General features: G+C 38.8%; 1 protein-coding gene across 1 annotated transcript; it reads left to right on the top strand.

Moving 5' to 3' along the window:
• The first annotated feature begins 2,672 nt into the window (after positions 1 to 2,672).
• Positions 2,673 to 24,643, top strand: wnt3a (wingless-type MMTV integration site family, member 3A). The gene is made up of 4 exons (XM_021323571.2): positions 2,673 to 3,154; positions 9,747 to 9,988; positions 21,996 to 22,261; positions 22,360 to 24,643. Exons 1-4 carry the CDS (start codon positions 3,084 to 3,086, stop codon positions 22,837 to 22,839), a joined length of 1,059 nt encoding a protein of 352 aa, XP_021179246.1. The 5' UTR covers positions 2,673 to 3,083; the 3' UTR covers positions 22,840 to 24,643.
• Positions 24,644 to 25,866: the final 1,223 nt, after the last annotated feature.

Genomic DNA, 25,866 nt, shown 5'->3' with positions numbered 1-25,866 from the left:
TGCCACCAGAACCATTTCTGGTTAAATGCACAGAAAACAAAGGAAGTGGTGGTGAGCTTTCGCAGATGCAGACCCCATTGATACTGATCATCACCGAGGGAACTGATGTTGAGAAAAGTACCTGGGGGTTCACCTGAACAATAAACTGGACTGATGTCACAACACTGATGCTCTTTACAGGAAGGATCAGAGCGGACTTTACCTGCTGAGGAGTCTGAGATCTTTTGGAGTGCAGGGGGGCTCCTGAAGACTTTCTTTGACTCTGCGGTGGCATCAGCCATCTTCTATGGTTTGGTTTATTGGATCAGCTGTTTGTTCTGTTCTTTGTTTTTTCTTCCATTTTTTTTACACTTCCTGATTTGAACATTTCTCACTTCCTGATTTTCACCCACCACAACTCCAAATCTTTTTAGATTTTGTCACATTAAAATCCCAAACTTTAATGTATTTATTTGAGATGTTATTTAAGAGGAAAGATGCTAAGTAGTGTGCAATTGTAAAGTGAAAACAAAGATTGGAAGCCTGTTATTTTGCTCCAACAATCTTACCATCAACTCTCTGCTGACGAGAGTGGAAGGGTGATTCACTCATTACAAAACAAATCTAATGCAAAATAAATCAATAAAAATCAGCGGGTTGAACAATTTTGAATTTGTTGCAGATTTTCTCAAATCTTCTTATGGTATTAAACACTCAGATGTATACTATTAATATTTGGATAAAATCATTAATTCATTAAAAAAAATGCAAGTTCTATGTCGTAAATTCGAAAAATAAGTCTATGTCAGGGATCAACAACATCCAGTCTATTTTTTTTCTCAGTCTGAATAAAGTTTGTGTAGTCTAAAAATCTTATAGCTGATGAACTTTTATAAACCCATTAAATAAATAGTGTTTTATGCTTGAATTAACAAAAACAGCAGTACTACTTTATGTAAGAAATCTATCTATCTATCTATCTATCTATCTATCTATCTATCTATCTATCTATCTATCTATCTATCTATCTATCTATCTATCTATCTATCTATCTATCTATCTATCTATCTATCTATCTATCTATCTATCTATCTATCTATCTATCTATCTATCCATTCATCTGTCCACCAGATGGCGGTAACATCCAGACTCACGCCACCTTTTGGACGACTGGACATCAGTGGGCCTCTCCAGGTTTGTCCTCTAATGTCAGGATTTTTTTTAACTTAAAAAATGTTTGTTGCTTTGTTTTGTTTTTCACATGAAAAATCATTTCAAACTACAGAGCAGTTAAATGGAGAAAATAGGACAAAGTAGAGTAAATGTCAACCATTAAAGGAAACAGTTAATAAGTTTGTTACAGTGCATCAAATAGAGATGACCACACTGACAAACAATCCAAAAGAGGGGGAAACATGTATGAACCTTAAATCTCAGAATAAAAACATATTGTAATTGCAACCCAGACAATTTTAAAGTGCTATGGAAACTTAGGTCTTACTTCTGACTTCTGCCTCCCAGCAGAAGTCATAATCACAAAAACAAGCAAAAGATGAATAAAAAAAATATGAACAAATAAAAAAAATGTCAAATGGCAGATAATAAATACCCGTGCAATGTTAATTAGGAAAAAATACTCAGCATGACTAAGCCTATGTCTGTGACAATATGGTGACCCACTTATTGTGCAAAGATTGAGCATTTCAAACTGTAGATGCAGATCAGTAGACAGTGTACCTACCCATGAGTGAAAATTGTCATTTCCCAGATTTTTCCAGAGTGGTTAAAAAAAACCTGTAAGCTATTTAAATAAAACTAAAAACGTGGCATTCAAAAACAATACACTTTCAAACTTTACCTATCCAGAATAAACCCATTTGTCCAGATATAAGTGTTTACATTAATGTCTCGCTCCTCAGTGAACGCTTTTCAGAAAAAAAGGTCATAGATATCATTCACTATATGACTATATTAGTATAATGATTATTTACTTGCTCAAATTAAAAAAAGTTGACTAAAACGCATTAAAATACAGAAGCAGTAATGAAAGGTTTTCCTTTGATCTAGTTAATTTTTACATTATCTGCTGTTGCTTTACAGGACATTAATTTTAATATGAAGATATGCACCAGTGCCTGTGAACGAAGAGACCGACACGCCTATCATTAAATCAGTCAACAGCCTCTAAACACAGACAGTATGCTGATTTTCAGTCAGCAGTGTTGCTAACTTGCTTGAACACTTCTGCTGGAATAACTGCGTAAAACGGAAATATTAGGGCGCAACAAATAGGGTTAATAATGTGTGACTAGTCTAGGAAAAGTTCAAATTAAACTTTCTTCCATTTGATGAGTGTTATAAAAATCTAACCTAAAGATCTGAATGCTTCTTGGATGAGGACGTGGTCGGGGAGAATCTTTACAAGTTCTCAACTTCTTGTTTTTACACTCATAACAAACAGGCACAATTAGAGGACTGGGGGTCCCTAATAATGGCTCCCGAGCAATTCACACATATTTATTTCTGCATTTTAGAAGCTTCAAGCCAGGGAGTGAAATCCGGACAGGTTGTTATAGCTACGCAATCCGCGGGGGTTCTGATGTCTATTTAAAATCCCGAGGACCCTCCCTCTCTCCTTTAAACAACATTATATATCACACACACACACACACACACACAAACACGCACACACACACACACACACTGCATGCTAATGCCAGCAATTCTCAGTGAGCACTAAAACACATCTTAAAATTAGCTCATTCCGGCTGACAAGGCAACAGAAGGAACATATCATCAGAATTCCCCCTTTGGCAATACCTGCTGATTGGGTCCTCAAAAAAAAAAAAAAAAGAGCAAGCGGCTTTTAACTTTTAATATTTGGCTCCTCAGTTCTGCCACCAGCACTTGCGATTGATTGATAGACATTTTTTTCCCCCACCGATTGTTGAGAGACAGAAATAAAAATCCAGCAGCTTGTAGATTTTTACCTTGATTTTTTTTTAAGTATTATTATTTTTGCTTGGCTCTTCAGTTCAGGTCTGTGTGCGCGGCCGAGCGCGCATGTTGGCGTTCTGCTGGAGAGGTTTTGCGAAACTTTGAGGATGATATACCTTGGATGTTTCCTGCTGCTCTGGGGGCTCACGCATGTCATGGCAAGCTATCCCATCTGGTGGTAAGCTTTATCTTCAACCTTTTTTTTCTCCATCGTTTTTTTTCACACTTTAAATTAAACGTCGATGCTATTTTTTTTTGTTGAAATGCGGAGAAGCTTCTGATGATCCTCCATGTGCGACAGCGGCTGTAGATTCAGTTTGTTTTCTGACAGCAGCGGGACACTACTGTCTACGCGCAGTAATGGTCCTTCAGCTTCACCTTAAGCGTATTTGAATAGCCCGCAATGAATGTTGTTATTCATTTTACTGTTACTATTAATTATTAATAATATCATTTTACAATGGAAAAATTTAACCCACCGGGTAAATGTGTGGAAACCAACCAGGTGCGCCCCCTGGGACTTTTAAAAGAGGGCAGCCTGATGGTGCTCCATTGATAATGTTGGGGTGGCACACCAAAGCCAAAAGCCAGAACAGAACTTTGGAAGTTTGATGGTGCTGCCATTAAGGATATGGTGAGGGGCCAGGGGTGAGTGGACTAAAAATATCATATATGAATAAATACATAAATTTTGCAACTTATACATTTGCCCTATTCTGTCCTAAAGTCATTCTCCTCAAAATAAAAAAATAGTATGCTGTTCTGACACACAGGGGATTCTGCAGAGGGGCCTGCAAAATTATAGAGGGGATCTATGCCCACCCCCTACCCACTTCCCAGTGGCACAACTAAAACAAACACAAGCTGACTAAAATGTGCCTTTCTGTTGACATTTCAAATTCCCATGTTCGCTAAATTGCACGTCATTGCTAGTTTTCTTTGTTTGGCTATTTTTGTTATAAAACATGATTTCATCAAAATCAAATCTAATCTAAAAACACCTGCATCAGGTGATGTCCCAAAGGACGTCCCATAGGACAACTGATGAAAGTTTTTCAAGTACGTCTATTGGTATTGTTCTTGTTGTCTTTCCCCTTTATTCGTTTTTTTTTTTTAATTGTTACTACAAACTTACTTCCTACCTAATTGGAAAAGCTGCATTTGAAACTACTACATGGATTTCATGAAAATGTGTCAACTATAATAATAATAATAATAAAAGTATTGGACCAATCGATCTGCCAAATTTCTCTTGATTGGCTCTGTTTGATGATCATCAGGTCATATATTAATATATGTTGTGTTTTCCTATTTATTAGATGCATCAAAACCAACTATTTCCACTGTTTTAGGTTTATAAAGATCTTATCCAACAGCATGTTAGAATAGGCCAGAATAGAATAGAATAGAATAGAATAGAACAGAAGTGTTGTTGCCATCCACACAAAAGACATTGCTGTGAAGGTACATTGAAAGTCTTATGGTTTAATTTTAAATTCAGCTTCTTATAAGTCATATATATATAGTGCAGAGATTATTGGGAGAATATTTATTTGTCATTTAGGGCCAGTTTCATGGTGCAGCTTTTAAGAAGTCTCTCATTAAAAATATGCACACAAAAAACTTTTGCTTTTAAGTTCTATAAGTTTTTAAAAAATATTTTGACTCATGTACTTTGAAATTAAAATAAGGGTTGCAGTAGTCTGAAATGTTACAGCCTGAATATTTGACCTGCTTGTTTAAATATTAAGCACGATTGCAACCGCAAACTTGCATATGGTATATCATTTAGTGGTAAAAGTATTTACGTGCATGTACAGATTTGTTTTATTTCTAATTTAAATTGTAGAACAGTCAAACCATTAAGCAGGTGTGCGTGATGACCTGGCTCACCACGTAGGTTCGTTGGCAGCATGAGCTGTCAGTTAAAAACTAAAATAATAAGGCCAAACCTTGCGGCTGATTAATGACGTACAAGCTGCTATCTGACTCAGTGCTTCTGATTCTGCGCCAGATTTTAGGAATTTGTTTTCTGTGAGTCTGGACTAAATCTGAATTCTGAAAATTCAGTTTGTGATTTGAAGCCTTTATTTACAAAAAAAAAGAGTTTTGGTTGGGACTTATGTGGGTATAGGTATCTCAGAAGGACGGGCTTGCCCCGGGCGGCAACCTTTCATGCAACGGCCATTACTCCAAATTAGGATGATGTATTAACAGGTGATAAAGATCTTGGACAGGAAGGCCATCAGGTCACATCGTGCTAAGAAAAAAATTAATATAATGAACTAAAATTTTCACTGAATTCCCACTGAACCCTAGACTTATTTTTGGAATGCTTACACGGCAAGGCTCTTCAGGAGCATCCCTGTCCACTGAGATCATCGCGCAGCATTCTCTGTGTGAGTGGTCAGCATGTGGATTTCCTTACTTGCAGAACAAACACCTAACGTAAAAACTGAAGCATGTTCTTGGGACTACAATATCATGACTTATGCCACAATTCTGTATTTAACGAGTTGTGTTTAGGTTTTTAATTCGTTTCGTGTAGCTGGATCCCAATTAGTACTATGTTTTTACTCCGTCATTTATTTGCTCATTTAGCCATGTATAATATTGTTTATGTTATTATGTAACAAGAAGCCTAACTAGCCACTAGGTTTGCATCCTCAACTGGTAAGAAGGCATGACAAGGTTTTAACAAGTTTCCAAGCTGCTAAAATCTTGACGTTTTCTGCGGTTCAGTGACATTTTATTCAGATATGAAGGAACTGCTGCAGTGACCACTGCTTTTTCGGGTTGTTTCAAGCATAGAGTCATTTTGATTTCCCTCCCCCACCTGTTGCTAAACACTACTGATCAAGGAGCCTGAAAGCAGGCTACTACATTTTTTCATGTCTACAGAAAAGCCCAATCCAACTCTTTGAGATTATTTCTGCCGTGAAAGACACAGACGGTCATAAAGTTGGAACTAAAGGAGCGTTGCCAGTCTCTCATATTTAGATGACCCTGTTTTAAAACTGGAGCAGGCATGATGTTTCAGATAAATCAGTTGAACCATGTTATACATCTTTGTCTTGAATCTTTGTGTTTATGCTTTGAAAGTATGGTATTTTAATTTGAGGTTCAAGGTCATACTTTGAAAATCTCCTTCCCAGGGACATGTATTGCCATATAGCTTAGGCAGTCAAGGTTAAAGCATATTGTACAGTAAACATTTCATCTTTGCTCAACTTTTTTCCATTCTTTCAATTTTAATGTCATCAGGCTCTGAGGTAGCTAATGTCGTGTCTGTTAAGATCCATCCTTCAATCGCGGCAGCTTTCGTACTGTAGGACAAAAATAACAAAAGATGCCCGGTTTGCGATAAATCACCCAATATTTGGCAATGCTTTGAAACTGGGTGGACCCTGAACTGCTTCCATTAATGGGTCCCCTGGTGTTAAGGCTGATGAGAAACTAATTACACACTCGGCTGGAAGGAAATCCTGATATAACACTGGGGCCACTGGGCAGACAGACGGAAAAAAAAACATGCCCAATTATTCCTATCTTCCAATGCATTTGATATTTATCAAATTTGTCATCTAACTTTTGTAATTAATTCTTTAAGTCATTTTTTCCATTGCCCACTTTGAAACAAGTAAAGACCCTGGAAGGCAAGTTTCCACTCTTGTCACAGCTGAACTCATGCTGCAAGCGGAAAAATTTCAGTGTTTAAAGTTGGATTTTGGAGAAAGCAACCAGAGAAGCGACACAGAGCCGGGTAAACACAGGATCTGATTGGCTGAGTTGTTCCCACCAAAATAAACAAAAATCCGACAGTAACTGGCAAAGGAGCACGTGCAGTAACTTCTCAGTTCCACCTCCCACCTCGAGAGCAAAGTGGAAGGTGTTTTTGTGTTCAAACTTGGTGATTAAATGAGATTCTGATGTACTTTCTTTTACATTAGTCCCAACTCAAATAACTCAGTTCCGTGTGAGTTACACTCAAGTTGCCTGACTTCTTTCTCTGCAAAATATCTGAAAGCAGCCAATGCTTTGATGTAGGGTTAGGTGGGATTTTTCTTTTCCTTGCAGAAGCTGCAGAATGTGTTTTCAAGAGGCTATCAGACGCAGCCTGTGTGCCCACAGTAGTCTGTGGGGTTGTGGAGCTACGCTGAGGCGGGTTCATGTCTGCCTTTTCTCGACCTGCCATGACATAGCCTGGCTGCACCCGACGCCCTCCCACCGCCTCCTTCTCTAGTCCACCCCACCTTAGAAGATAAATACCTGGAGGTGAAAGCTTGCCGCACATTCCTTCTCCCAAACATATTCTCTTGATGTCAAAGTCGACTCCAAGGCCCCGGGGCCCACGAGTAAAGTGGTAATTCTGAGGCACCTTGCTTGGGCTTGCTGAAATATGCATTAAACATGCACTGGTTACACTCAGATTAGAGGAGAAAATCTGTCTGTGTGCAAAAGAATATGTCCCATACGTGTTTTTCTTTAAGCTAAACAGTTTTCCTTACGTTGACAGTGACTCTTCACTTAGTACACTGATAGTCCTCCTCTCTGTAGGACGGCGGCTCCAACAAGATAAATTGACTCTTTTTTTTCCCCAGAGGAATTAGAGAGATTAAAGTAAAGACCACACAATAAATACCTAAAATCCACACAACACACTGAAGAGCAGCAGTTAGCTTTAAGTGGTTGTTGGAGATGGTCTCCAACAACACCGTTCTTTATGCAACAGTTCGCTGAAGAAAAAAAAAATATCATAAATCATCCATGGTGGAACATGCCCTGCCTCCTCTCGTAAGCCGTTTCCTAACACAGGAAGAGGTGGCAGCACCTTAGTCAGCTCCACCGAGACAGCCACAGATCACATTGACTCATGATGATTTAGTGTTTGATTGTTTAAGGTCCAGCAGAGGCTCACACATCACGGCCTTTACATAAACAAATCGAAGCGGTAACCAAAATCGATCCCGTGTTGCATTAATACAATCGTTTCCGGTATCTTCCTCAAAATTCCAGAACCTCTGAGGCGCTGAGATGTTTACCCACAATTTATCGCATGCATATTTTCTCTATTCATGTGAGAGGGAACCGGGACGTGTGGTTCCTTTAGGTCTCTGCTAGGAATGATCTGCTGCAGGGTAGACAGATTCAAAAAGGCAGGAAAAAAGAGGTCACAGAGTAGGAGCGTCCTTGTTTACTGGTGCTTGCAGCAGACAAATGTGAATAAAACTCAACTTGCCATTGCTTATCGGCTTACTAGATGTTTCAGAGATTATTACATAGAGATGTTATTTCTGTTCCAACTAGCTACATATTTCTAATGTTTATTTGATATGCACTTCAATTCTTGATCCAGCCCTTATTTTCAGAAAGAAAATTATAAAAAGGTTAGTGAAACACAACTGAGATTGTCAAAGTATTTTAGCGGCCATGAGCACTCGGAGTAGATCTTGCTTGGGCTGTGTAGTTTGGAGAAAAATAACCCTGCCTGCAGGCCTGAGTCAGAAACCTTGTAATATGGTGATCAGTTATTCGTCCCAAAGCAACGCTTGAGCAGATTAGCAAAAACTGAGCTGCCAAACACACCTTCATCTGCTTTGGAGCTGCCTTCTTAGAAGAGGCAACTCTTTACAAGTCCACGTAATTCAGGGGAGAGAGATCTGATCTGCCCTGCCAGGCAAAGGTCTTATTGGGGTCACCAAGAGCATTAACAAGTGTTAAAGATTGTGAAAACTTCCCATTAGAAAAAAATTCCTGCTCTGAAAGTGTATAAAGAAGTCAAAATATATATTCAAGTTACTTATGAGGAAAGGCAAACACTTCAGTAGGGGTGGCATTTACAGTCAGTATAAACTGAAACTATGCTCACAATTTATGTGAAAGAATATGAATTAAATTGTTTTAATTGTTCGGATAATAAATAGAAAACAGGCATCAAAAGTGAAATTGTTTCACCAAGCAATCACAATGACATCTGCCCTTCATTCACTGGATATCCATGAACATTCAGTTATGCCTAAAATTCTGTATGAATCAGTTTGCCTTTCGATAACACTGTAGCGCACAACCAGGAGCACAAGTTAAATAAAGCTAAATCTTTTTTTTTTAAAAAGTGTCTAAGTTACGTCTTTTACAGTGGTACACCTGACATCTCAGTACTTTGAGTACTGTGCAGGAGAAATAAATCAATATGGAAAACAAAGACAGATAGAGAATTATAAAGGTGTGAAGGCAGAGATGTAATCAGTGAGCCAAGTTTGCACTTGTTTCTTAAAACACCTTCCTCAAAGAGAAAAAAAAATCTGGGCGGGAGGGCGGTCTGTGTTGCTCTTAATACACTCTCTGAAGTTTCATTGTAGGTTTTGCACTCTTATTACCCTAAGCTGACGGCCTGTTAAGTGTGCGGACAGCTAATAACAAGGTGTAGTTTTTCCAAGTTGTCAGCTTAAGGTCTATGAAGACCTCTGGATGCGTTGCGGACTTTCATCTTAAACAGAAACAATGCGGTGGCAGGGCTGCAATTTCAATACACATGAAGGGCAGGTGTCTTTAGAAAGGGTGGTTGAAGGGATAAAGGATAGATACCTAATGGTAGCACTTGATACAACAAATAAGCACACACAATCAGATAAACTCAGACACAAGATTACACTGCAGCAGGAGGAAAATTACCTCCCACCTCAGTAGTGAGACATCGATTCAGACAAATAGAATAAGAGGATATAATTATCAAAAATGCACTGACATTGTGACTTCCTCTCTGCTTGTAGGTCACTAGCAGTGGGCCACCAGTACTCATCAATGGGTACCCAACCTATCCTTTGTGGCAGCATACCAGGTCTGGTGCCCAAGCAGCTGCGCTTCTGCCGGAACTACGTTGAGATCATGCCCAGCGTGGCCGAGGGGGTGAAGATCGGCATCCAAGAGTGCCAGCACCAGTTCAGAGGTCGGCGCTGGAACTGCACAACGGTCAATGACAATTTGGCCATCTTTGGGCCAGTCTTGGACAAAGGTGAAGTGCCAAAGCATGCTTATATGAATACGGACCCATGGGCTTAATTTCACCGCAGTTTCACGGTCTCTTGCATAAGCTAAAAGTGTACGTTTAGGGTTAGGGTTGGTTCATTTCTTAAACCAAAGTGAAATAGGTGTTCTAAAGGCGCACTGTTTGCTGAAATCAAGAAGAAAACAATATCTCAATAAGGCATTTGTACCAATGATACGTGCATCTTGAAAAGCTAGTCCTAAATTATTCTGAATGTATAAAACAATGCTGTTATGCTGACAGACAAAAGCATAAACCGAAAAACCTTTGAGGGCTAGTTTTATTTCTTTGAGATTTGTATTTTTGCACACCACAAGCATAAACACACTGAAGTACAGAAACCCCCAAAAAAGAGAACAAGACTTATTTTATAAGTAACATAGTTAGGCTCAGTTTTACCATCAATCAAAGCATGAAGATCTGAATGAGAAGTTCCTCAAAAATATCAAAGTATTAAAAACTGCTTCTACAGATAATCTTTTTGCCATGTTTAATTATGAGTAAGATTGCATACCATGCCAAAACATTAATGATGTAGTTCAATTTCAGAGCTTTCAAAATGTGTCTGAGTAAGTTATACTCTCTACAAAGCTGATATAAAGTCTTTAGTTTTTCTAACCACTTTAAAAAAAGGAAAAAGAAAAGTGACTTATGGTGTGTCTGAGCTGATTAACTCTTTCATTAACTGTTCTATATTCTCTTTGTCTTATATTTGCAGTAGAAAAGCTGCATTCCCTGCGTGCATCATTCATTATGTTGATTCAAATCCTTGTTTAAATAGTCTTGAGACAGAACAAGCTCTAAGGGGCCTGTATGCATGAAATGATGTACATAATTAGCCCAAGGCAAGTGAGTTCTGTCTTGTCTGAGTTTTCTTTGGGAGGGGGATCCCCTGCAATTGTTGCATTTTCCTAAACATGCATAGAAAAAGATTTTGAACCAAAATGAATTATGCGGTTTGTCCAAAATGCATGGTTTTCGCTCCGAATATAATGACTTGCATGTATTTGTCCTGGCATGAAGTTTGGCTTTGGAAATCCCCAATGTTTAAGGCAGTAAGAACAACCAAAAATGTAAAAACAAATATAATATATGTAGAATGCCATGTAACTATTTTCTTGCAGCCATTTCTCGACTTATGAACAACACACCTGCTGTACTTAAATATAATTTATGTACATTTTCTGTTGTCTTTCTTGTTTTGTAAAGTGGCTAACAGAAATAGACATCTGTTACGTCACATACTACTCATACCCGTTGAATTTTTCACATTTTGCAAGATACAATCACAAATCTTAATGCTGTTATTGGGATTTAAAGTGCTAGACCAACACAGACTAGTACACAGTTGGGGAGTAGAAGGAAAATGATACATGGTTTTCAGTTTGTTTGTAAAACCAAAAATCTCAAAGCTGTGGCATTTATTCAGCCTCTTTCAGTGAAACCTTTGCAGAACCCGTTTTCAACAAATGTCTTTTGCTTTATGTCTTTACCTGATTCACAGACATTTTTTCCCACTTTTGGAGTCCGATTGGTTGGATAGTGTCTGTGAGCATCAGTTTTCAAGTTTTTGCACATATTTTTATTTTATTGGGCCAAGTATAGCCCCAGTCTCAAGTATTTATAACAAGTACTTAGCTCCACCCATTTTCCATCAACTCTGATCAGTTTTCCTGCCCCTTTGGGGGGAAAAAACAACCCCACAGCGTGAAGGTACCACCACCAGGTATAACTGTGGAGATAATAATAATAATAATAATAATAATAATAATAATAATAATAATAATAATAATAATAATAATCATAATAATCATAATAATCATAATAATAACTTTATTAAAGTGCTGAACAGTTACAAGGAGTAAGAAGATAAATAAAAACAGTACAGATAAAAAAACATGCTGTGTTCAATGGATCAGTTTTAGTGCCCTTTAACCAGATCACTTATTTCTGCACGCTTGCTGCCTTTCCTACAAGGCTTGTAGCATTTTTCAAAAAGTCATCTTTACTGAATATGAAGTCACTGACTTTAGAGTGATTGAACATATTTTCAAATAGATGTTTTGCAGGTCACAGTTTTTGTCCACATTTCAGAGCTGAACATTAGAAAGAAGTGATATTTTTCCATTTAGAAAATTCAAGCACACAAGGGGAGATGCAAAAACATTTTGATAATCATTTATAACAGCATGTTGTTATATTTGACTCATAGTTGGACAGTCATCAATAGAAGAAACTTGGTGACATGGAATAATAATTAAGCCACACCAAAATTAAATAAATTCCTAAACACCTCTTTTCCATTTTTGCCCAAGGGACTCTAGCGTGGTTGTGCATTATTGCGCAAGGCTTAGTTTCCATTAAGCAACTTTTTCCTTCTTCATTAAAGTTAACCGTTGCCGCATCTTCTAGTTGATGTTATGCCTGGCCATGATTGTTTTTAGTCAGCAACATTTCTGAATTAAATTTGCATTTTGCTATTCCATTCTCTAGAAGCACAGAAGAAAGTTGAGGATCTTTTCCTTCCATGTAACCTGTTTCTGATTTCTAAAAATGACTTTAAAATTGAGAGTGGGTAAGATGCAATGTGATTGAGGGTGGGAGATCTAAAAGTGGCAGCTAGTTTACTAAAGATTGATGCAAATGTGGCTGCTTGGAGGTCACTTAGGGCAATTGTTTTTAATAACTCTTGAGCAAGTTGATAGAAGAGGCTTGAGCTCAAGTAGGTGGCTAACGATAGGGGTTCTCAATCCCGGCCCCATTGTGGTGCAAAAGGCCACCACATCGTTCCCATTGCCCTCCCCTTACAGCCCTAAATTGCATGGGTACTGACTGGAAAAAGAAGGCCGCTACTGGGCTTTAGTAAATCATTTTGATTGGATTAAGGTCACTCGGGCCCTTAATAATGTGAGAGGTCAAAGTGGCTGGATTAGGTCCCTTTGTCGGAGGATGAGGAGAGTGGCTCAGGGGCTCACAGGCCTTTGATAGGTTTTAGTCGGAGTGGGCTTCCATTTCATTGGATTTGATTGATGCTGGTGTTTGTCTGTGGAGTAAGGCCATTGTCCCCACTGGTGTCTGTTTGTCTGCAACTCAGACTGTTGTGTTTCAGTTTCCTCTCGGCCTTTTCTCTAAGAAAGAGTATGCACCTTTATTTGCGTCAAAAGCTTAGTTACAGCCTATCGCTGCGAATGCATGCCTCATTGTCATGATTGGGTTTGTTTAAAGAGTGATGGATTAGCATGAAGGAATCAGGCGACGTATATTTAAAGAAATATTATTGCTGAAACCAGAGGAAAAAAACTAAATGGAAAACATTTAAAACTTGCAACAAGATTCCTCTAAGTGCGATCAGACGTTTCTTTGATCACACATAAGCATGAATGAAGGGAAAAGCAACCCCTGCCTTTAAATAAGACACATTCTTGGAACTCTCTCTCCCTCTCAGACGTGGCCTAAACCTCAAAGTTTCTATCCATTGCCACACCCCATATCACGAGGCCTGCCTCCAGGCTATGTCTGCGTCAGCACTCATTAATTTACATTAACTAAAGTGTCAAAACATGCACTGCAGGAATCTGCCTGTGATGAAAGGTAATAGAAAGCTGTGCAGGTGTTCTCGGTCTCCGCAACCAATCCCAGGGCTGGTGTGACCTTTCTTGCTTGTTCAGAACACCTACCTGCTGTATGGGCATTTGCACGTTTCTGTTTGTGAGTCATAGGATGGAATTAGGTGGCACAAAATGTGGACGGTAACTGTATCACCGGTGTCGACACCCATACAAACAGAGGCATTTGACTCTACAGTTTATCACCACGCAACCGTAAACTTATTTGTATTTTGTTGGGATTGCATTTGTAAAACACACACACACACAAAAACTACAACATATATGTGAAGTGAAAAGAAATATTGTCTAAACCCACCTGTTGCTGCAGTTCTAAACACAAAGTTTTTAGAGTATGATGCACACTAGGCTTGAACATCTGGACACAGAAAACTTTGACTATTCATCTAAAACAAGTCAAGCTCAGGCAGACATTGACTATGCCACTCTAACATGTCAATGTATACATTAACCTAAACCATTCTGTTGTACCTGTGGTTGTATTTTCAGGGTTTGCTCTCTTGTCCCAGGGTGACCCCCACCCCCCATACATAAGTACTCCGACAGGTTTTCTTCCTTGATTGTTTTGCCTTAAGCTTCATCCATCTTCCACCCAAAACTCAGCCAGCTTCCCAATGCCTGCTGTGAAAAGCATCCCCACAGCATGATGCTGCCAATGTCATGGTTCGGGGGGGGGGGGGGGGAGAAGAGGGGGGGGGGGGGGGTTCAAGGTGTTCTGAAGAGCTAATATATTTTCTTGCCCCACATACTATTTTTGCATGTTATTTCAAATGTTCCAGTTTGGTGACAAGAAAACCTTCTTCCTTTTTGGCTATTGCCCACTACATGGCGTGAATAAACGTCTCTCTGCAGCCCAGTCACAATTACCCAGGGCCTCCTGACTGCTTCTCTAATTAGTGCTCTCCATAGTGGACTTGTTAGTTTAGGTGAATGACCATGACTTCTTAGGTTTGCAGTTTGTCCATGCTCTTTTAATTTTCAGACTATATTCAAAGCTTGGGATATTGTTTTATAACCCAACCCTGCTTTATCCTTCTCCAGCACCCTATCCTTGACATGTCTGCTGTGTAATCTGTGTAATTCGCTCGCTAGTGTTTTCTAACAAACCTCTGAGGCCTTCAAAGAACAGCTGTGTTTCTGCTGAGATTACAGCACTCACAGGTAGACTTTGTTTACTAATTGGGTCATTTCTGAATGACCCTGATTGTGCTGGATGTTATTTACAGGTGTCACAGTAGCCAAGTGCAGATCTATGCCACACTTTTGAGATTTATTATTTATTAAACGCTTTGCAATGTATTTATCATATTTCTTCCACTTCCGATAGATCTGCTGCTTTGTGTGAGTCTATCACATAAAAGAACAATAAAACCTGCTAATGATTATTGTTGTCACCTAGCAAAATGTGAAAAAGTTAAAGGGCTATGAAGTGTCCTGTTAGGCACTGTTCAAGCCAGTAAGTATAAGTGAAATCCATAAATCGCTCCTAAATTAACCAGGAGGATGTCAGGAGATACGGGTTACGACCTATGACCTGAGGATGAGAAAGTGTAACTATTTAGGATGAGCTAAAAGGTCTTAGCTTTTCACAGAACGTATGTCTCATCAAGCTGGGGGAGGGAAGCGAGCACATCAGTATATCATTAACTCTGGGCAAGAAAGAAAGAAGGGGTGTGGTAAATGGAGTTGATGGGGGGACCTTAGCCCCGCTCCCCGCTGGGTGCTGCTCAGAGCACAATATCTTCTCAACCATGAGATTAAGCAGGAGAAAAAGTGCTTTTCCCCATTCACACGCCCTTTAGATTGTTTTATTAAACCATGTGAATAGGGATTTCCCTGTCTGCCGACAAGCGGGGTCCAGCCAATGCATAGTTCTCTGTTGCTATGACTTAACTTGGTCCCCACTAATCACCAGCCAGGGCAAATTTCATATAAAATATCTGGGTCCATTGTGGTACTAACACAGCGTGACTGTGACAGCACAATAGGGGATTGAACCCCCCAGCAGGTTGTAGGGATCATTTGGCCTGCCGGTGTATGGCGAAGTTTGGTTGAAAAGCATTGTCCAAGAAAAAGTGACCTTAAATTGGTCGTAAAACGGAGAGAAGCTGCCGAACTTATGTAAGACAGGACAACTGCGGGTGAAGTAAATGCCATAACAGGAGGTGTGTTTGGTTTCATATGGTAACACGATATCAGAAATACCAAAGGTGACATGTCATATAAAAAAATGCTTTGTAAAGTTTTTCTATTCTTTATTTTATTTATTTATTCATTTATTTATTTGCTTTAACTATATTTAGCCCCTGGAACAAAAACTGCTCTGCATTTTCAGTAGGAGATGTAATGCTCATGTGTAGCATTAGTTTTAGCCTTGAGATACAGCCTCTACATTGTTAGAATTGAATTATCACATCATAAGCATTTATCAGCATTGCATTTTTCATATACAAATAATTACATTACTAAAGTCTTTATGATCAGGTTTGTTCATGCTTGTATTTTTATGATAATCTTGAAGCCTATAAAAAAGCCATTCATGACTGAACTAGACACCTCATTTAAACAGCTTTCTTTTTGTTGGTTAGACACTACAGTCACTGACAGAGATCATGCAACAAGTTATGTTAACACCAATACTTTTTTCTTGTTCAATCAAAGCCTATTGGACTGATATGTTTAAAAGGGAATAGGCTCTATTTGAAAACCATTAATAATAGCCTCTAGCTCATATTTATAGTTCCTGTTCCTTGACCTTTCATGGGGTCAACAGTAAAAACTCTGACATGGTGAGGAAAAGAGCTTTGGACTGTTGTGCTGAATTCGGACAGCCTTTAACTCCATCGTCATTACGTGATGGAAACGCACATGGATGATGCAAGTCAAATCTTGGCCTACAGCCTTCCGGAAATTAACCACAAATTCAATTCAGTTCAATAAAATGTTATTTATATAACGGCAATTCACAACACATGTCATCACAAGGCAATTTCCAAAGTCAATTTCAACCAAATCAATTTGGTCAAAACGTTTGCTATTTGCATCAAGTCTTGGCAAGCAGCATTCACTTCTCTTGAAAGAGCGTAAAGCCACAGTGGACAGTCAATGGCTTTGCAGCAATCCCTCATACGGAGCATGCATGAAGCAACAGTGGAGAGAAAAACTCCCCTTTAATAGGGAAGAAAACCTCAACCAGAACCAGGCTCAGTATGAACGGTCATCTGCCTCGACCGACTGGGGGTTAGAGAAGACAGAGCAGAGACACAAAAAGCACAGAAGCACACATCAAGGAATCCTTTCTATGTTATATGGTAATAGTGGATGATCCGCCTCCCCTGGATGGTGTCACAGCTAACAGAACGCCAGACCAGGTGTACCTACTCTGAAGGGAAAAATTAACAAAAAGTTAAAAGTTTAAATAACAACAAACAATTCAAATTGGAGAACAGTAGGAGAAATCGGCAGAGTAAGAAAAATAGGCCCTGATGTCCTCCAGTAGCCTAAGCCTATAGCAGTATCACTATAGAGGTAGCTCAGGGTAACATGACCCACTCTAACTATGACCTTTGCCAAAAAGGAAAGTTTTAAGCCTAGTCTTAAAAGTAGACAGGGTGTCTGCCTCACTGATATGTGATGGAGCTTGATTATTTTGGCCTTTATACATGAGAAGGATAATTTAAATTCTATTCTTGAAGGACCTCTTGCTGCAGTATTTTGGATCAGCTGAGTGCTTCAAACTGCATTTTGTGGACTTTCTGATAGTAAAGAATTACAATAGTCCAGCCTTGAAGTAACAAATGCATGGACAAATTTTTCAGCATCACCCCTGGACAAAATATTTCTAATTTTGGCAATATTCTGGATGTGAAAAAAGGAAACCCTGGAAACCTGTTTAATATAGCATTTAAATGACTTTGGTCAAAAATATTTAAATTTAACATCTATTGGTCAAAAATAACACCAAGGTTTTTTACTTTGTTACCAGAGGCCAATTTAAATTGAAATAAAAAAAAAAAAACACATTTCAGCTTTTCTTGATTTGGTCTAAATAATCTATCATACCTCTTTTTTATCTTTTATACCACTGTCGATTCATGCATGCTCAGTATGACGGATTGCTGCAAAGCCATCGACAATGTGGACAACTGTCCCTGTGGCACCACCCTCTTTCAGTAAGAATGGATGCTGCTTGTCAAAACTCTGTGCAATGTGCTGGGTTTCCTTAGATAGGAAACATTTTGACCAATTTGTTTTTATGATTTGAATTTGTAAAGTGCCTTGAAATGACATGTATTATGAATTGGCACTATATACTGTAAACAAACTTTAATTGAATCATACCTTGGCTCTAACCTTACAATGAACAAGCAAAACTGTGCTGAGCATCTTGATTTATATCACATAGGTGTTGTTACAATTATAAAAAGTGCCTCAAAAAGCAACTGAAAGAAGGTATGTCAAAATAAGGAAAATGTCCATATTGTTCAACAGTTGTCAGTTAGAAAGAGACCACATGTGGAGCGGTTTAGCTGTATAAATTAAGGTGAAATAGAAATAGAATATTTAACAGTTAAATACAAATGTATTAACTGTTTTGTTATTGATAGGGACCATGAACAGGCGAGAAGTATTGCTCAATCTATGCTTGCAATCTGAACTTCTAACTTTGCCTGTAAGCTGAATTCTCGTGGTTTTTGTACGTTCCCAAATACACGAGAATCCATCTTGTCCCGGTCCTGCCTCAACCGTTCAAGAAGTGATCTCACAGTTGGCCAGTCATGTTGCAGTATTATGGTTTGAGGTGGGACATACAGCTGTGACGAAAGCAAGATCTACCAAGGCCACAGTCAAATCAAAATAAACAAGGCAGTGCAGCAGGATGTACATTCAGCTGCTCCTATCACATCTGTTTTGAAATAATTCATGATTTCATCTTTGAAAGAAGAACAGCAAGAAGCACTTTTTGCAGCAGTCATAAGCCTGCTGCTTCTGACTTTTTCATTTGATACCGTGATTGGCTAAACCCAATGTTTGGCAGGCGGGCACTAGGTGTTGCCTCGCCTAATCAGCTTGGAAAGTTCTGTTGACTGTCCCTCCATTCCCCAAACAAATTACATGGGAGCAGACCCAGATTGATAATGTGCAGAACTAAACAGAGAGTGCTACACAATCTGGCTTGCCAGGTTAGAACTTCAAGCCCAACTGAACCAATTTCCATTTTAGACTTTAAAAAAATGTTTGGATCTGTTAATGTATCGTCATAGTGACCATTAACTATATAAAAAGTATAACCAATGTATTTCTTTTGCCTTTTGTACAAATACTGTCAGCTCATGCTCACCAAGGAGGGGTTTGTGGCGCATGTATCTTTAAAGGTCCAATGTCTAAGTTTTACACACTGGCATGAATTACAAACCACCTTGCAAGTAAGCAATTAATAACTACTACAGAAGTTGTGGAGTGTCATAAATGTGACAATGTCAAAAAGTATGTCCTCTATGTATTTGGTACCAAGCTACTGCTAATAGCTAATAGCTACGGTCATTGTGTGAAATGTTTTTTGGCACTGTTTCCAAGTCCAATTATTATAAGCGGCTTTGGGCTTGTTTTATGCTAAAGTTGGTTGTAAATGCCATGAGTCACAGGATGCAGTTTTTTGGGCTTATTTCTGAACGTGAAGTTGCGTATTTGGGCTCTGAAACAAGTGACTATAAACATGAGTTATTAAGAGACGCTGCTGCACTACAGACACCGTGAAATATCACTCCGCCCCCTGCATAACACATACTCCTTGAGAGGGAGATGAAGACGAACAAACTAGCCATCTCTGCCGGAGGGACAGAGTAGTTGCTGGACTACGCTGCCCTGTTTCTAACATAACACATAAGATGAACTTCACTATTATACTGAATTAACTTACCTGTCCAGGAGAAAGTCTGCAACCTCCATATCTGTTTCAAATCCCAGCTCCCTTATGAATTGTCTCCGCTCAACCTGGTAATAATAGCTACTCCGGTATAGACTCTCGTTTTCTCCCGGTAATTACTTCTTTATGTTTTCTTGGTTACTTTCTCTTCCCTCTCGCTGGGCAATGAGTACGTATGGTCCTCCATTTGCACAGAAAATGGCAAATACAAAGTTCTATGGTCATCTTTGCTTGTTTATACTCCGACTAGGACGGCAGAACATCTTCATGTAGAAGTCACATAGGAAACGCGCAAGACTAACAAGTTTGTCCCTTTTCGGCTACCGTAATCAAAAATGCAGATGCAACATGCCATCTTCCATTGGATACACCGCCACCCATTTATTTATAAACTACTCATTCAAAGCTATGAGATTGCTTTCATTTTTGATGCGATTGTTATTAGACTTTGGGAGGATATGGATTTATTAAAGCATTACTTGAATTTTGCCAATAAAAAGCCAAATTAGTTACACGCTGTCCCTTTAAGATTTATCGAGAGGCAATTGTTAGATTGCAGTTTCTTTGCTTTCTTTATTTTACCGACACTGACATCAAGACATTCATATTGGATTTTAAGACTATAGGTTTGATATGAGACCTCTCAATTTCCCAATTTAAACTTTATTTCCTCAACTTTGAACTTGGAAAATTCAATTTATGAGTAGAACTGGAATGCATAATTACATGACATCCTTCTACCAATCAAACACTTCCAAAGTATAACAACTTAACTTATAGTGTCTGTATGGTGGTTCCAGTAAAGCTTAGTATTTACTGAGAGAGTAGTTGTCATAAAAGTTTAGGATGGACTTCTCAATTTCTAGAGTAAAATTTGGAAGTTCAAAAGAAGTTGTCATCAACAATTTTGAGCTCCACAAGTCTATTGGTTCGACAGCAACCAATGTATTAGTTTGAAAACCCAAATGACATTTCTAGCTGAAGCCTTGTGAGTTACCACTTTGGTGGGGTTTAGCATATCCATCCATCCATCCATTTTCCAAACCGCTTTATCCCTCATGGGGTCGCGGGTGCCTATCTCCAGCGTTCACTGGGCGAGAGGCAGGGTACACCCTGGACAGGTTGCCAGTCTGTCGCAGGGCAACACAGAGACAAACGGGACAAACAACCATTCACACACACACTCACACCTAAGGACAATTTGGAGAAGCCAATTAATCTAACAGTCATGTTTTTGGTCTGTGGGAGGAAGCCGGAGTACCCGGAGAGAACCCACGCATGCACAGGGAGAACATGCAAACTCCATGCAGAAAGACCCAGGGGTGTACTCGAACCCAGGACCTTCTTGCTGCAAGGCAACAGCGCTACCCACTGCGCCACTGTGCAGCCGGGTTTAGCATAATTAATTTTAAAATGTTTGGCTTCTGAATAAGTAGGAGGAGGTCTGAATGAGAGGCTTGAGGTCTAGTGGTTAGGTGTGTTAACTTTTAGTAACCTTGGATTCATTTAGTGAAGGTATGAAATGGGTGGTAGAGGACTCAAGAAGACCTTTTCTCTTGCATCACTGTTTTAATGCCCTTTAGTCCTCAAACTGGTTGGAACCTGCTGCAAGGGAGGAGTCCCTGCTGCCTTTAGCTACATACACCTTCATTTTTTCTTTTCTTTCCTTCATTGGTTCTCTCTCTTGTTCACTTTTTGTTCCTTTAGACATAAACATGCCGTTGCTCTCTCGCACAGTCTACACTGTTGCAAACTTTGCTTATGAAGCTTACTTATCATTGTCAAGTTTACTTGTGTGTTTTGTTTAATTTTTGTTTTGCTTTTTCATGTTATGCCACATGCAAGGTGTAAGAAAAGTCTTTCTTTTCATAAATGCAACTGTTTTGGGAGGGAATAAGGCACCTGGTCAATAAAGAATCATCTCCACGTCATACATTGTCCCCTTGGTGCAAGGTTTTTTCCTAACCTTTCAAAAGCTTAATTGAGTCTCTTAATTATAGGCCTGTCAGGCCTGTCTTTTCCTCTCATCTCTGTGGAAGATCCTGATCCCTCTGACTCATCAGTTAGTTATGCCAAACAGAGAAATGGAGATCTTTCCAGCCTTATTTAGAGACAACACAATTGATGTCTGGGCTGAACAAAGTCACACAGATGTGTATAGATGACAAACAAATCAATGCGACGATAATGAAGGACTCCTAATATGCAGTTCATTTAATGTTGACTTTACTAAGAACAGAATGAAACCATATCTATGCAAGAGGGGATACCAAATATGGCTAATTTTTGCCTTGAAACATTTGAAACTCTTTCTTGACGGCAACCATTGTTCAAATGACCATTCAAAGGTTTTTACTTTACAGTTTATCTGCAAGAGAGTCTCTTATCCATCCTAAATACATTCTTGTTATTCTCTTTCTAGCCACTCGAGAGTCTGCTTTTGTTCATGCCATTGCCTCGGCAGGGGTCGCCTTTGCTGTGACCCGGGCTTGCGCTGACGGTTCAGCCACCATCTGCGGATGCGACACACGTCACAAAGGCCCCCCTGGAGAGGGCTGGAAGTGGGGTGGTTGCAGCGAGGATGTGGAATTTGGAGGCATGGTGTCCCGTGAGTTTGCAGACGCGAGGGAAAACCGCCCAGACGCACGCTCTGCAATGAACCGCCACAACAACGAGGCAGGAAGATTGGTCAGTTATTCATTAGATTCTGTGTTGTAACAACTGTTCAACTCTAAGATGTTGTATTAACGCATTTTGGGTTTTGTGCTTTTCTGAAAAATCTGCAGTCCCTCAACGACAATATGTTTCTTAAGTGCAAATGCCACGGACTCTCCGGCAGCTGCGAAGTCAAGACATGCTGGTGGTCTCAGCCGGATTTTCGCATCATCGGCGACTACATGAAAGACAAGTATGACAGCGCTTCTGAGATGTTGGTGGAGAAACACAAGGAGTCCCGCGGGTGGGTGGAGACGCTGAGACCCAAGTACAACTACTTCAAACCACCTACAGAGCGAGATCTTGTTTATTACGAAAGCTCGCCCAATTTCTGCGACCCTAACCCAGAGACAGGCTCCTTTGGCACCCGGGATCGCATCTGCAACCTGACGTCCCATGGCATAGATGGCTGTGACCTGCTGTGCTGCGGCAGGGGTCACAACACCAGGACTGAGAAGAGGAGAGAGAAGTGTCACTGTATTTTCCACTGGTGCTGCTACGTCAGCTGCCAGGAGTGTATGAGAGTCTACGACGTCCACACCTGCAAATAGACATGTAGAGATTCTCAAGAATCGATCTCGGAAGATTTCAGAAGGCAGAGGATTAATTACAGGTTTTTACCTATGAAATGTGTGTTGTGTAAACACACTCGACTGCCTTTGTCCTCTATGCTGGGATGCTACAAAGAGCTAGTCTCTGCCCAAATCAGCTAAAAGAGCTGAAGAGCTATCCTAAAAGCATCATTCATGAGCTGGCATGGCTGTGGCTTTGTAATAAAAGGTTTTGCATGCAGAAGTAGGAACAAAGGACTGCTGGCGAATTAACAAACACCATATTGGTGTTCCTCTTCTAGTTCAGTAGCTATATCTTTTAAGAATTAAACAACACTGCCATTGTTTCCCTCAATGTTTAATCATCATTTGATTTTGCCACAAACAAAAAAAACAACAACTTTCATTTACATTACCAGACTCTTAGCAGTATGCATTACCCTTGTCTGTTTAATTTTTATGTTTCTGCCTATGGGTGAACTAACATGATCATAGTTTCGTAGTGTTATTGATGTTTAGGTAAGAATGCACTTGCACCTCAGTGAATGTAGCTATTTGCTGTAACATGTTTACACATCCTTAAGCTAACACGTTAATATCTCATTTAAATGACTAACATTATATGAGAGTAGCCAGATACTGCGGAACACCAGTGAAACCAGAGCATTTTGTCCATTTGATATAATTTTATATAGTTTAGGATTTTTGAAGTGAGGTTTTGTTAAAATGATATCAACAATTAATTTATTACCTGCAGTACATTACTCTTTTTGACTCTTTAGTTTAAATCCATATTGGTTGGTATAGAAGGTTAAACCTAATGGCAACTCCGAGAGGGGCCAAGAACAAAGTCTACTTCCACAATCCTAAAATCATTCCTATCTGAAAAATGCCATAGTTGTTTGAACAAATGCTGTTTTATGCACCTTTGAACCAGGGTTCTTCAAGGTGTCACCTTGCAACTCCTAAAATGAATCTGTGTTACCCCTAACCACAATTCAAGAATGGTCCACCAACACAGGCAGTTGATGTAGATGGATTGCCTATTAATAACCATATGTTTTGTTTAAAAAATTTAATTTATTGTAACTAGGAACACAGACATCCACTTTTACTCAAAAGCAGATTTTCCATGAAGCTTGGCTAAATGGAACCAAAGCTTCTTTGGAAAAAAGAGTGACCCATGTCCAATTGTTGCTGCTGAGAATAGACTGAAAGTAAAATAGAAAACAGCCCAGTTTAGTATCATAAAGCTCAGGAAATATATGCCTTATTTTTAATATGTGATCCTTATGATTCAAATGATTTGCCGGTCCCTTTTTCTAATAAAAAATATTTCCACCTTCTTTCATTTAATCTTTAATAGAAAAAAAACAAAAAAAAAAACTTTAACCACTGTAACATTTTTGCTGTTTCCAGCGCTTAACTTTTATATCAGACAGTTACTGTGTTAGAACATAATTCTAACTACATGTTTCACATACGAAGAATTTGGATACATACTTCTTCCCATCTCCATTTCCACTAAATAAAAATGTTGGCTTCTCTGTAAATTATGAACACAATCACACTTCATGAGATGGGATGAGATTTGTAAATCAAATCCATTCTGTATAGTTTGTCTATATTGCGTAAATTCACAAATATCAACTGGACAGACAGTCCAGTAACTAAAAGGTATAATCAATCAAGTCCAGTACAATCTAATAAAACGGTAGAGATATGTTAGATCGATTATATAAAATCCAATAGGTTCCCATTTAAAGCACAGTCCGGTCAAATTGATTTTGGAATACAAATTTGTAAAAAGCAAGGGTTGCTTTTTACAAATTTGTACAACAAGGAACCTAAGCCAGTAAATTTCATTGAGTCATTGACTTTACAACCATCTAACTTATTGAGCAACCATGTGGCAACAGTGAACAGTTGAGGGCGTCAAGTTGTTAAACTTGCAGCAATCCCTCTTTCTGTGGAAAAAAAAAATTGACAGTGGAAAAGAACAACTATATTTTTACAGGAGAAACACCTATCTGCCACAAACTACTTGGGTCGTAGACACACACAGACAGAAAACAAATACAGAAGTTCTGAATATTTAAGAATATCTAAGTACACAAACTCTGAAAATACAGCTATGTCTTTTTTCAGATTAAAAGTTGAAAAGTTGACACTATGCAGAGGTGGGTAGAGTAGCCAATATTTGTACTCAAGTAAGAGTAGCACTACTTCAACATATTTTTACTCAGGTAAAAATAAAAAGTTGTCAGCCAAGACTTTACTCAAGTGAGTGTAAAAAAGTATTTGGTAAGAAGGCTACTCAAGCGCTGAGTAACTAATCATAACATCTGGTGATTTAATATTTAAAAATCGTGTGATCGGATAGACAGAAATAAAAGGTTATGCGCAAATTCTGGTATTTTAAAGACAAAAATTTAAATGATACAAAGAATAACATAGTTGCAAAACAATAAATTCAGGCAGAAGAAACACATCAAAATCATTGTTTTTCAACATTAGACTTGGAAGCAATATGTACAGAAGTTAATGTATATACATTATGTTATAACAGTGCAAAGTACTTCCTATGACAATATCTACTGTTTACTGTACCGTCATTCAACCTCCAAATAGCTCAAAGAGCTCAGCAGATAGAAGATGGCTTTAAAATAACAAAGCTTGAGTTAAAAAAAAAAAGTCTCACTTTAACATGACATCTAGGTTTTTGTCTCTCTGGTCCATTTTGGGTTAAAAAAGTACATATGTTCTTTATTCTATTAGTTACTCGCAGTAGGTAGGGTAGCCAAAAATTTTACTCAAGTAGGAGTAGCGATATTTTAGTAATAATATGACTGAAGTAAAAGTAAAAAGTACAATGCAGTAAAACTACTCCTAAAACTACATTTTGTTCCAAAAATACAAATTTTACTAATTTTAATTAAATTACAGTAAATGTAACTGAGTAAATGTAACTTGTTACTACCCACCTCTGACACCATAAGTGTCAACTTTTGGTCATGGCTGATAGGT

This window comes from Fundulus heteroclitus, chromosome 6 (genome assembly GCF_011125445.2).
Source record: "Fundulus heteroclitus isolate FHET01 chromosome 6, MU-UCD_Fhet_4.1, whole genome shotgun sequence".
Lineage (NCBI taxonomy): Eukaryota > Metazoa > Chordata > Actinopteri > Cyprinodontiformes > Fundulidae > Fundulus > Fundulus heteroclitus.
Note: the sequence above shows the minus strand (reverse complement) of the source record. Positions and strands in the feature narration are given on the sequence as shown.